This window comes from Drosophila yakuba, chromosome 2L (genome assembly GCF_016746365.2).
Source record: "Drosophila yakuba strain Tai18E2 chromosome 2L, Prin_Dyak_Tai18E2_2.1, whole genome shotgun sequence".
In the NCBI taxonomy this organism is placed as follows: Eukaryota; Metazoa; Arthropoda; class Insecta; order Diptera; family Drosophilidae; genus Drosophila; species Drosophila yakuba.
The window spans coordinates 15,737,564-15,750,592 of NC_052527.2; the positions used below are offsets into that span (position 1 = coordinate 15,737,564).

A 13,029-nucleotide genomic window follows, 5' to 3' on the forward strand; every position below is an offset into this window, starting at 1 on the left:
TTTGTCAATAATTGGGAAGCCAGCACAGTAACAAAATGTTGCATTATAAAGTGTGTTTTCTACAGTTACAGTTTTCTACAGGGTAGGGAAAAGGAATGCTGTATTCGTGCTGAATTCAAAATTACTGGAACAGAAATAGATAAGAAGCATTGCCGATTTACATTTCCTAAGGATATGTAAGGAATTTATAGCAGGTATCTATTAGATACATTCAAATTCGCAATTCCATTCCGATAGTGCGATTTCCGAACAGAAATCGATGCGGATTATAATTTCTCTTCGTGTGGCGGGCGCTGTGAATACGGAATTTAAATACGGAACAACGTGAGGTTAATTGTGCGGAGCACACTTGTTAATTAGGAATGTCAGCGGGCGCGACAGTTGGCGCTCTCCCCCAAATCCGAATATAATGCTTCCAAGCCACGTTTTCATTGGATTACGTAAGCTGTAAACCAGTTTATGATGTTGTTGCTGGTGTGAGGAGAAGGAGAAGCTACACACAATTACAACGCCCTTCTGTCCGGTAATTAAAAACGGAAGCCCTGCCCGAAGCCATAGTAGGGTGACTACTGAGACCAGACCTGCAGCACATCGGCCCAAACTGGTTGAGTTTAGGCCACTTTCATGGAAAATCCGCCCACGACAAGCTGAAAACCGCAAAAAACACGTTCGCCAGTGGAAATCGCATCGAGAGTTTTGTGGTTTTGAGTCATTTTTCTGTAACTCAAATGTTGAGATCACTTTTTAGGTATTTTTACTTATGTAGCTTTTCACTAAGTTCATTTAAGGATTTTCTTTATCTATTCACTAAGCTGAATCAGTAAATATTCTTTATAGTTGTTAATTTTGATCTTTTGAAATATTTTTTTTGAAAATTTTAATTGATGATACATGCAAACACATTTTTCCTGTTTTTGTGGCTGCCTTATGTGACCCATGATCTTATAAAAACATTTTGAAATGTAAACAAAATAACAATTTTTTTATATTATGAACGTGAGGTTTTTGCTCCCCATTTCAAGCGAATCTATAATTTAATTTCCCATTGGTGGGCAAAAACAAAGTTCGACCGCAGCAAATTTGCATAAATAAACAAAGGGTTTAGTCAGCGCGATTGGTAACAGAGTGGAAAACAAGTTACAGCAATTACCGTTGCGGGAAGGGGGTGGGGGCAAAACGAACCAAAACAAAACAAATTATGCCAGTGTATGTGTGTGTGAATGCGACGCAACAGGCGGTTGGAGCTGCTGTATCGCTTTGGCGCAGCTTTTGACCGATCAGTTAGCATCGTGAACTGCTCACGAACGGTTCGAAAAACGGAGCGCGCGTAAATTCATTCAGCAAACGCAAACCGCGGAATACTCAAGGTGTGTGTGTGAGATTTGTTTTCAAACTGCGTGTGCTTGTGTGTGTGAGTGTGAATGAGCAAGAGCGCAGCTGGCAGTGTTGTAAGGTGCCAAGTGCGATCTCGACAGTCCCACTAGTTGTCCCGCTCGCACTCCAGTGAGGCAAATGTTAAAGTTTGTTCAGTAGCAAAACAGAATTGCAGCCGAGAAAAGCGGAATCAGCGACGAAATTAGCCATTAGCAGGGTTTTACATATAGATTAGGCCAGCAAAGCGACATAACGCCCCTAGTGGTAAAGTGCGATCCTCCAGTTGCGGCGCACAGCCCGAAAAAGCCTAACCAGTGACAACCACTTTCCAGTTATCCAATGGAATCGGCCAAGGATTTTGTGGTGGCCAAGTACCAAGGCTTATGTAACTTCCTCGAGCGGGACACCCGCGGCAGCGAGCTTGCCATCTACGGCACCTCGGCTCTCATGCTGGCCGTGGCCTATGCGAAGCGGAAGCCAGCCTACCTGGTGCGCCAGTTCAAGCAGCCCTCGCACATCCCGGAGCGCCTCATCAACGAGCGCGTCATGCACACGGGCAGGATCGCCGGGGTCAAACAGCAGGAGCAGGACACCCTGCTGATGATCCAGCACCGGCCGCTGATCCCAATCTTTACCAGCCGCAAACGCCTGCTGCCAGTCAAGCTGCCGGGCGTGCGCGTCAATGCTAACGGCTACTCCTGGTTGCAGCAGTGCCTCATTGGCCGCGAAGCCACCTTCCTGCCCCTAAAGGCCGCCAAGGGACAGGACTTTGTCGTCTGCCAGCTGTGCTTGGTCCATCCGCCCCGGGGCAACCGTCTGCTGGACGTCTCGGAGACCCTGCTTAAGCTGCGCTTCGCCAGATTCGTGCAGGATGCCGCAGCTGCGGTTAAAAGGAACGGAAAGTACTACCAGCATCTGAAGAAGGTGGAGCAGACCACCGCGGAGAAGGAAGCCTTTCTGTCCTGGGCCTCCGGCTATCCCTACATCTGGCGCCGCTATAACGAACTGAGGCAGCGCTGGTTGCCCAAGGAGAAGCTGCTGCCGGAGCTAGTGCGCTGATTGCGATATCCACGCTCCTGCCTTAAGCTTAGTTACAGGGCTACGTGGCTACCATTAAGTTAGTTCTATGGTCAGCTTCTCTCTATATTTTTATTGTGCCTTTTGTACCAACTATGATATAAGACAGCATTTGTTTACAAACTCCCGAGCACAAGTACACAAGTCAGTCTCAAAGGCATATAGGCATAGTAAAGGGAATAGCCAGCGACTTGCCCAACGACAACGAATCAAATGCCAATCGATGCCCTGGCGGTACGTGATCGTGTGCTAATTTTCACACCCAGTAGAGCGAGGAACGTCAGCATTTTTTAAATATTTAAATAAGCGAAATGTTTTTACCACAGATGACATCAGTGCGTGTGCCTGTGTGTGTACGTGTGCGTGTTTCCTAAATAAAATGCCGAAATACCTAACTTTGTACGCTTGTATCTGAATTTCTTAATTCCATTCCATTTTTTCGTCTACCAAACATTCAGTTGCAGTTCTTCATCCATCTCCAACAGCAATTTCTGGCAAAACTCAGACAAAATGAGCTGCGGAATCTCCATGGTTAAATATATACTATTTATATTTAATTTGCTCTGTTCGGTGAGTAAAACATATCTAGCTTCTAGATTTCATAATTTTTTAGCGCTTACATCGGTTCTCAGCTTTTTAGGCTCGCAGTGAAATCATAACGAATTAAACCGGTTTTCTTAAATTTGCTGTTTTGAGTATTGGCTGAGAAAGTACAATTTAAAAGCGCAGAAGGCAGAGCTTGAGATCATCAGATCATCAGCATTTCCAAACCAGTTATTAAAATTGGGCTACGTTTGTGACGTAGCGGTACCCAAAAAATTCTGTATAAATTTGTGTATACTGCGTACATATACATATGTTTACTACGGGCTCCCAAAACGAGTTTGTTTTGCTTCGAGTTCCCCACAATCGAGCCCCAGAGAAACATGCATCCCATTAGTTGGAGTCGGCGCGAGGTTAACTGGTTTCAAACGGCAACCAAACAATCGTTGAAACGCCAGCCAACGGTGGCATTTCGATATTGTTGTGCAACTTCTAACTCACTGCCCCAAAGTCACTGCACCGCCAGGTGGAACTGTACTTCGTGCAACCTGTTTGGGGCCCAAGGTTTGGGTTTGCAAGTGGGAAATCTTACTGCGTCGGCGGCCCACCACATTATTCGCGTCACGCAAACATGGCAGTTATTCTCTACGGGCGGAAAACCCTAAAATGAGTGCGGATTACGATATATAAAATGCATAAAGCGAAAATGCACTCATTGTAAATGGGAGAATTCGGTGAATGAAAAGGGAAAGAGGTCATTTGTTTTGATCAAAAGCTATCATCCGTAGTTCTAACTAACATGGAAACATATTTATATTTTTTTTCTCTGTAAAAGTCTCCCACTCCGTCTGGCCATGTTCCGAGTTGTGTAATGGCTTAAGGGGGGCCTCACCCAAAAATAGTTGACTTAATTAAATGTGAACTTGCTCCCATTTGAGAGACGAAACAACAAAATTTCATTACACACGCACATCAATAAATGGAAATGGGGGGGCTTGTTGGCGGCACACTTGAACTCGATTTTCCACGGATGGGTGTGGGGTGTGGGTTGTCCGAGCGATCTAGAAACGCCAGACGAGTGGGTGTACTGGGTTATAGTATTATAATTAGAGCAGTGTCGGAATGGTGCTCTCTTCTGGATTCCGGAACCGATCCCATCCGAACTGATCCCATGAACTGGTGAGCTCGGCGGCTGAGTCATGCTGCAGTTTGGCAGAAATCCAATAGCTTGGGGATTTGACTACGTCAGCCGATAAAAATCAAAGCCAAGCCAAAGTAAATATGTTGTTGATAGTTATCGCAGATGGTCAGGCGTTTTTATGTATTATCATAATTAACGAAACCAATCGGATTGATAAAAGATAAGCCTTTGATAGGCATGCAAATAGTCAAATTGATATTCTGCACACGAAAAGTTATAGTTATTTTTCTAACTAATGAAACTAAAAAGCTGGTGATAGGTGATACGCAACAATCGTTTATTTGGATAAATATTCTCATGTCGTTTATTATGATTTTCTTTAATGTTTCTGTTTGCGGAGATTCATTCAATTTTGTATTGCAGTACTAATAAAACCAACAATTTGATAATCAAATCATTTATATTTATAAACTTTTACCAGCATAAAATATGATAGGATATAAAGTAATTTCTCCCAAAATCTGAAGCCGGGAGGAATATATTGATTGACTTACTTGTGTGTGTGTTAAACTTACCAATTCCCTTCCTCAGATATGCGGCATCCTACTGATCGTCTTCGGAGCTCTGCTGTTCAGCAAAGTCCACAACATCGATGACTTCGCGGAAGCCCTGCGAACCCAGCAGGTGCCCGTGACGATGATCATCCTGGGCACCATCATCCTGTTGATTTCCTGGTTCGGTTGCTGCGGAGCCATTCGGGAGTCGTACTGCATGTCCATGACGGTAGAGTACATATCCTGCACCTTGACATTCATTACTAAACAAGTGGTCTTTATAACAGTACTCGATTCTACTGTTCGTCCTGATGATTGGCCAATTGGCTTTGGTCATCTACATGTGGGTGCAGAAGGACAAGTACCTGGAGATCATGGGTGATGTGGTCGAGAAGGCCTGGGACAATCGCACCCGTCGCTCCGACTACATGGACGCGATTCAGATCAGCGTAAGTTATCGAGGACCCTACTAGGACATCCGACACATATTTAACTAACTTTCTGCCACACAGATGAAATGCTGCGGACGCAGTGGCTACACAGATTACTCCTTCCAAGGCAGGTTGCCTCCCTCCTGCTGCAGCGACACCAACAACTGCCGCATGGAGACCGTCTACAAGCGGGGATGCAAGGTCACCTTTGTCGACTTCTGGGACAGGAACAGCGACATCATTAAGTATGCCGGTCTGGTCATTGCCGCCATTGAAGTAAGTTCTCGCCCAGAGTGAATGAATCAAACCCAATTGATAATGGAAACTAGGTGCTTCTTTTTTGGAGATAACTTAAATGTGCAAAGTATTGTTATACTTTTCCCCAGCTTAGCAGTTTAGTTTGGTGTTTTACCATAAATAAACTACTAAAAGATGGTTTATGTATTTTCCTAAGAGAAAATTCTTTATAGAAACAAGAGATGTGCACTTATATTTTCTTATACACCATTCACTTCTCTTTCAGTTTGTGGGATTCGTTTTCGCCTGTTGCCTGGCGAACAGCATTCGAAACTATAGACGCCGTGCGGAATATTAATCAATGGACAAAGGCCTTGCACTAATTTTAATTGAAACCGAAAGTACGAATTATGTTGCCCAATTTTACGAATATATACCTGATACAGATGGCCATTGAAATTTGCATAATCTCAAGCGTAAGCAGCAAATCCCACGACGAATGCGAAATGATCCCTTTTGGAAGATCGTTTGTTCAAATTTATACTGATTGTGCTAATATGTTTAACTGTACAAAATAATTTATACTCCTAGAGATTGCAATAAACGGATAAATTTATTTACAAGTCACGGAATGAGTTCAGTTTTTGTATTAACGGTGAAGCGTTCAAATTTAAAAAGGTTCAAAATGGAAATTTTATATGGCATGAATTTCCTTACACGGTAAACACATTTAATCCTTAAAGGACATCTTTTATTTAAATGCAGTAACGTTTTAATCTGCGCCTAATATGTGAGTATAAATAGAGGTTGCCCAAACCAACAAAATCACCTTGATTACAGATCACTATCAATCATTGCCATATTTCAGTAGAACTAACCTATCAGAAGACTATATTTAGTTGGCTTTGTAGGTCCTAAAGGAAATCTTATCTTCCAAAGCCATTTTATCTATAAAGGGAAATTTCAATGGGAAATTATTCCACCCCGGAAACCCCAATAGTTGTCAAAATCTAAATCGCGTTGTTGGAGTTACGCTGGGAGTGCACTCGGTAAGAGGTTTATTACCCGATTGATAATGCATAAATCTATGCGATAAGGTCGGGGACTCACGGGGAAATGGAGTCCCAGCCAAGTAATATGTGACTCAGCGTACACAGCGAACTTTTGATTGTTGATAAGGGAAGGTGTGAAAGGTAGAAGTAGCAGAAGTGCTGAATGATTCATCTTGTTAACGATCTAACGCCCCCAAGATGAAATTGCACGAGTGCTAGATAAAATTCGAATACGTATGAATGAATCAGTGCGTGAAGGACGTAATATTCCGGGTTCGCACCACAACCAGATTCCGGCAACTCGGTGGGTACACAGCGACCCACCAAGTGTAAGTACATAGGCATCGGAGCTTCCAGCGCAAGTACATACAGCACTTTATTGCCGAGATAAGAACGCGTCCGATAAGATGAGGACTCCGAATAAGCTTTAATAGCCGCGTTCTGGCAGAAGGCCAATTCAGTTTGACGAAAATCGTTGCTTCGAACGAACGGATTATCCAGCTAACCAAAAACAGAAGCCAGCACCATGAACTGTCTATCCGCGATGTTCAAGTACTTGCTGTACTTGCTGAACCTGGTCTTCGTGGCCGGTGGCGTCCTGCTCATCGTGGTGGGCTCCATCATGCTCTCCACCATGGGCAACTTTACAGCCTTCGACGGCGGCGTTAGCACCAAGACCATCCCGATCTGCATCATTGTCATCGGATGTGTCACCTTTGTGGTGGCCTTCTTCGGATGCTGCGGCACCATTCGCGAGAACGCCTGCTGCACCACCATTGTAAGATACTCAGATTCCCCTCTAAACCAAACCGGATACTGGATACTGACTGGTCTGCTCTCCTTTCCAGTACGCCATCTGCATGCTGATACTGTTCGGCCTCCAGCTGGCCCTCTCCATTTGGATCTTCGCGGCCAACGACAAGTTCCTGACCAGCATGGGCAAGGTAGTGGACAAGGCCTGGGATGAGAACAATGCCGCCCAGGGTTACCCCATGGACGCCCTCCAATTGGCCGTAAGTTTACCGAAAATCGAAACCTAATTTGATCCGGATATTAACGTGGCTATTTCCATGCAGTTCACTTGCTGTGGCAACTCGGGATACCAACAGTATGATACCGTGCCCAGCTCCTGCTGCGGCTACAAGGATCGCAGCAAGGTGTGCGAAGCGGCAATCTACACCCAGCGACCTGGCTGCCAGACGGAGTTCGTCGACTTCTGGGCCTCCAATACGGACCTCATCCGGTGGAGCAGTCTGATCATCGCCCTCTTCGAGCTGGGCATCTTCATCATGTCCTGCTGCCTGGCCAGCGCGATGAGGAAGCGCTAGACGCCAAAGACTGACCCTACTCCTAGCTATAGCCCAGTTCCTATCATAAATCCAGAATCCAGAACACAAATTCCTCACTCGCCGTAAATAAACCAGAATAGGTTAAGCCCAATGAAATATTATTGCTCATTCGCTGTCTTCCTCCGGCTACCTAGACTATCTAATCAAGACAGGCTGATGTTTTTCCAAAAAGTGTGTGTCCTTATCGGCCCGTAAGCCCATTGCCGCGTTTCCGAGATCAAATGCCCTCAAAAGTGAATCACCTCCATATGGCAGTGGCTATCGATCTCCCCAGCGCGCACCGCCCAGTTGCCATTATCTATGTCGTTTCGGCCATGATTATGATAACAGGCCCTCGCGTATCTTTCAGATAGCACCCATTTCTGTTGGGCAACTTAAAAACAGTAGCCCATCTGGACGACCAGTCCAATCGAACGACAGTAAACGACGCGAGTGAGCGATAAAATCAACTCCTTTGGATAAAACTATTGCAATTACTTTATTTCACTAAAAGGAGGAGCTAACTACACTTTCAAAATGGGTTGTCTATCGGGAATAGTCAACTTTATTTTATATATTGTCAATATCGTGTTCTTGGTAAGTTGAATAAACGAATAAAACGAATTAATAATGTAATGAAACGTGCACCAATAGACTAATTGCTGGGTGAAAGTATAAACATTTTCCAATAAAAAGTTTTCCCAAAAATGTTGTACATTTATTTAAACCTACCACGTTTTATACATATTTCTTTTAAAAATACCTCGAAGTGTGTTCTGGAAAATGGGATATTGCAATTAAGGCTTTCTCGCTGACTTTCTGTATTTAATAAAATAAAATATCGAACTAGGAAAACATATTCTGTACAAATTAAATATTGTGTTATTAATATTGAAAATCATAATTACGCATCGCTTCCTTTCGATTTACTTTGAGTCACAAGGTGTATTACCATTATTCATATAAATGTGCTGGCATAGATAAAAATATCTATTTGTAATGCGAGTGGACGTACACGAATTTTATCAGTTGATTGACATTATCAGTGATTTGTAATATAAGTAATGAGCCCAAAATGATCTTCAAACATTAACACAAGTTCATATTTAAGCAAGGCCAAGTTGGTGTAAATTAATAATCATGTATACAATAAATTAGGACCATTTTATATTAAATGCTGTTTACTTTTCATACTAAATATGTACTAGTTACTCGAATAATTTACAGAGGTAAACGATGCATTTCTTATTTTACAAATTAAGTCAAAACCAGAAAAATGTGATTCCATGCAATCAACTTTTTTTTCTAGCCTTTTCGACTGAATGTGAATCTACTTAATTGTTTCTTAAGAAAAGTATAAAACTTGTTTATCCTTAAAAGCTATAAATTAGTCAATTTTGAGCACATTTTCAGAGCGTAGTCTCAGATACTAATGATGCTAAAAATGCAACCATTAATCCTTTGTTGGTTATGTGGTGTTATTAAGTATCTAAATTATGGCTGGTAAACTTACTTACTTATAATCCGCCGACTAATTCCAGATTGTTGGCATCCTCCTTATCGTGCTGGGCTCGATCATGTTATCCGATCTGAGTCACATCAATTCCACGGGGGATGTGACGGACACCAACACCATCCCTATCTGCGTCACCGTCCTGGGAGGCCTCATCTTCGTGGTGTCCTTCTTCGGGTGCTACGGCATCTTCAGGCAGAGTGTCTGCATGACCGGAGCGGTTAGTTTGGGTGAAGAACATTTCCGAAAGGAACTCTAACTAATGTAATTGAGTTTGAATATTGCAGTACACCAGCATGGTCTTCGTGCTCTTCATCCTGCAACTGGTGCTCACCTGTTGGGTTTTCGTGAACCGATCTGCCTTCCTCGGGGATATGAGCAATCTGGTTAATTTGCTTTGGAACTCCCAGGACTACAATGCGATGGGCGTGCTGGAGGAAACCTTCGGCTGCTGCGGCGATACCGGCTACACCAACTACAACAACATCGGTCTTTCGGTTCCCGGAACCTGCTGCGGCTACCTGGACCGCCAGGCCACCTGCAACACCCCTTCGGTCTACCAGTCCAGGCCCGGCTGCAGTGCCAAGTTCGAGGAGTTCTGGAACGACAACATGGACATCATCCGCTGGTCCGGCCTGGGCCTCTGCATCTTCGACCTGCTCGTCTTCCTGATCGCCGGCGCTTTGACCAACTGCATGCGCAGCCAGAACGCTGGACGCCAGGTGTACGCCTAGACTGCGAAGGAACAAGCCTATCTATTTCTACTTATGTCATTATAATATATTAATAACTACGCCTAGACTGCGGGGGAACAAGCCTATTTATCTATTTCTACTTATGTTATAAAACTTTCGAGCCGTGCCCATATTAATACATACCGCAACAATGTTTTTCATTTCTCGTTTTAAAATACATATGTTTTTTTACCTAATTGGCTTAACAATATCGGAAGCTTATTGGTTCTTCCCAGTTTTTTCCTGCAGAAACATAACGCATCTTGGGTTTGTGCTGCCATCCTGGACAGGAAACTAAACTTTGGTGAAGCATACTGTTGAGCTAATAGGCTTTTTTAAATACCTATTTTCCGAGAAATTAAGGCTCCAAGGAGCAAGCTCTCCTTAAAAAACAAGGTGGCCAGCAGTTTATGGTATTGCTGCTTAATTGCACATAAAGAAAATCCGTATAGTTCAGAGCGAAATCATGAGAACAATCTGCAACGTGGGTACTAGTGACATAGAAAGAGATCTGGCAATGGAGAAGGAGACATGTCCTACGGAATGCGCAGTAATTGCGGCATACATTTAGGCTGTTTATACCCGTTACTCGTGGAGTAAAAGGGTATACTAGACACGTTGAAAAGTATGTAACAGGCAGTAGAAAGCGTTTCCGACCCTGCGGAAATTAACCCGGCTATAGCCAAAACCATCAAAAAATGAAATGGCTTAGAACATCCTGTGCGTTTGTCTTTAATTCTGAATAATGCATTTTATAGTGTTTTTTTAGAGAAATCGTATTCCGCAAAGCAATCGATTTCGTAGACCGTTGAAACTCTAGTTTCTCAAACAATCAAAGAAAATTGTAGTCACAGAGAATTCACAAATACAAGAGGACATCAATTAATAACGTACGTTCCCCTCGTTTAAGTCCCAGTAGCTATATACATTTAAAACAAATAAAACAATATAGTCGAGTTCCTTTTAAAGTCGATACACGTTACACGGTTAATGGAAGTGCGATCGAAATTTTAAGAATCTCGTTAATCGATAATAATCGATGGAAATTGGGAAAAGTTTTTAAAGGCTTAGAAATCGGCCCACATTACAAAACAGGGATAAGGATATGGATACGGATATTTATTAAGTTAACACCTAGCATTACCATACACAACCTACTTTAGGTTCTTAAGTTAAGAGGCGTTGTTATATATAAATGTAACCGCTAGGTGCAGCTCATATGATATCTCTGAAGCAGTCGCTTTCATTTTTCCATAACCCGATCTCCCTTGCACTATCATTGGGTAAGTAAGGGGATTCTTACAGTCGAGGTATTTCATTTATTTTTCTCTTTGGGAAAATATTCTACAAAGCCCTTTGGTAGGACCATAGGTCGGGAGATAGTGCTAATACTACTGAATACTACTAATGAAACTTTATCCTTAGTAGTTCTGGCGTCTCTGGGAGTTGCGGGTCTGGTTGGCCAAGCAACAGGCGAAAATGAAGGCCACAAGCTGCAAGAAGGAGTACCAATCAGTACCAATCGAATTCAAAATACATCCGACTCAATATTCACCTCAACAGCAGTCACACCCAAGCCGGCGTACTTGATGATGCTCACGTTGGTGTCCCAGAACGAGTCCACGGCTTTCAGACAGCTGGAGCGCGTCGCAACTTGGGTTAGTGCACAGGTTCCATTGGAGGGCGAGTCGCAGCAGGAGGCGGGATACGTAACGCCGTAATCCATGAAGCCGTTCAAGCCACAACACTTGAACTGGAATCGGATATATTCTCGATTATGCAATCTATTTGATTCATGAACTTTTGAACTCACCGATCGCTGCAGTGTGTCCATGAGGAGGGCATCGGTTTTGCGTTGATCCCAGATGGTCTGGACGATCTTCTCCAAGGAGTGCTGTATCTGCACATGGTCCACCCACACGTAGATGATGAGGGCCAGCTGACTGACCAGCAGTACCAGCATGACCACAGAGTACTGTAGGAAGGAGGCAAGATAGATTTAATTGTTCCACATGGCACGGCATGCATCATGGAAACCTACCGAGGTCAGAGCACAGGAATTCTCGCGAATGGCGCCACAGCATCCCATGAAGGCCACCAGGAAGACGATGCAGCCAAGGACCAGGATGACGATAGCCACGCTGTTGGCCGTGAAGGTCTCACCGACACCCGAGAAGTCCTTTATGGTGGACACCATGATGGAGCCGAAGGTGATGAGCAAAATGCCGCATATCTACGATGGAAAACCCAAGAACGTGCTGTTAGTCAATGGTTTTCGCAACAGTCATAGTGCTTGGTTGGTGGTGAATCAGTCCTATTGGATAATAGTCACCCCGCCCATGATTTGTGTTCGACCGCACAACTTACTCCATAGTAGTTACTAGCCGCTTTCTGCAGCGGATTGATAAACATAAAACCATTTCATGTAGAAACCTAAGTCAACTTATCATTTGAGATAACTAAGCTTGTGAATGTACAGTGTAAGTGATTTGCACCTGACTCGTCGCATCTCTGGAGAGTCTGTAAACGATTTCATCACGAAAATAATACGAAAAGTGTCTACGAACGTATAGTATTACTCATGCCCTTATCTTTCCGAGTACAATGTGTTTTCCGACAACTGTTTCGGCTCATTAGCCGTAATTACGACCGCCATTGGCATGCAATGATTTATTTAAAGAATGCCAGGTTTTTGTTTCTAGCCTCATCCACCCATTTTCCCAGTATTCGATAAGATAACTTTTGAAAGGCTTTTGAGAGGAGTATCCAGGCCGCTTTCGAGAGTTTATTTGTCACAGTTCGCCAGATAAGATACCGACCACTTGTTGACTAATAGATATATTTGTATCTCTTAAAGAAACTGGTCTTACCACGAACAGTATGTTGAATATGAAGAGCACATATTTTACAAAGACGCCGCCGCAATCCATTGCTGAAATATGCTTTATTTCACTTTGTTGCGATGAAAAAGTAAGTTATTCGATGCGATGTCTTTCGTGGTCCGCTTGTTACTGAAAAAATTCTATACAGAAATATATTATTTAT

The 13,029-nt window shown here is 43.3% G+C and overlaps 5 protein-coding genes across 5 annotated transcripts; 4 read left to right on the top strand and 1 right to left on the bottom strand.

The window, feature by feature from the left end:
- Positions 1-1,257: 1,257 nt before the first annotated feature.
- LOC6528359 (23 kDa integral membrane protein) lies at positions 1,258-5,984 on the top strand. The gene is made up of 6 exons (XM_002089372.4): positions 1,258-1,367; positions 2,910-3,021; positions 4,727-4,918; positions 4,977-5,138; positions 5,202-5,396; positions 5,644-5,984. The coding sequence occupies exons 2-6, from the start codon at positions 2,962-2,964 to the stop codon at positions 5,713-5,715; spliced, it is 681 nt and encodes a 226-aa protein (XP_002089408.1). The 5' UTR covers positions 1,258-1,367; positions 2,910-2,961; the 3' UTR covers positions 5,716-5,984.
- On the top strand, positions 1,374-2,846 carry LOC6528358. Its single transcript, XM_002089371.4, has 2 exons — positions 1,374-1,638; positions 1,707-2,846. The coding sequence occupies exon 2, from the start codon at positions 1,714-1,716 to the stop codon at positions 2,431-2,433; it is 720 nt and encodes a 239-aa protein (XP_002089407.1). The 5' UTR covers positions 1,374-1,638; positions 1,707-1,713; the 3' UTR covers positions 2,434-2,846.
- Positions 5,985-6,872: 888 nt separating the features above from the next.
- Positions 6,873-8,373, top strand: LOC6528360 (23 kDa integral membrane protein). Its single transcript, XM_002089373.4, has 3 exons — positions 6,873-7,187; positions 7,258-7,422; positions 7,486-8,373. The coding sequence occupies exons 1-3, from the start codon at positions 6,936-6,938 to the stop codon at positions 7,735-7,737; spliced, it is 669 nt and encodes a 222-aa protein (XP_002089409.1). The 5' UTR covers positions 6,873-6,935; the 3' UTR covers positions 7,738-8,373.
- LOC6528361 (23 kDa integral membrane protein) lies at positions 8,235-10,160 on the top strand. Its single transcript, XM_002089374.4, has 3 exons — positions 8,235-8,334; positions 9,279-9,470; positions 9,538-10,160. Exons 1-3 carry the CDS (start codon positions 8,275-8,277, stop codon positions 9,982-9,984), a joined length of 699 nt encoding a protein of 232 aa, XP_002089410.1. The 5' UTR covers positions 8,235-8,274; the 3' UTR covers positions 9,985-10,160.
- A 928-nt stretch (positions 10,161-11,088) lies between these two features.
- On the bottom strand, positions 11,089-13,007 carry LOC6528362 (23 kDa integral membrane protein). Its single transcript, XM_002089375.4, has 5 exons — positions 12,855-13,007; positions 12,026-12,217; positions 11,798-11,959; positions 11,540-11,737; positions 11,089-11,477 (listed from the first exon to the last, which is right to left on the bottom strand). The coding sequence occupies exons 1-5, from the start codon at positions 12,912-12,914 to the stop codon at positions 11,406-11,408; spliced, it is 684 nt and encodes a 227-aa protein (XP_002089411.1). The 5' UTR covers positions 12,915-13,007; the 3' UTR covers positions 11,089-11,405.
- Positions 13,008-13,029: the final 22 nt, after the last annotated feature.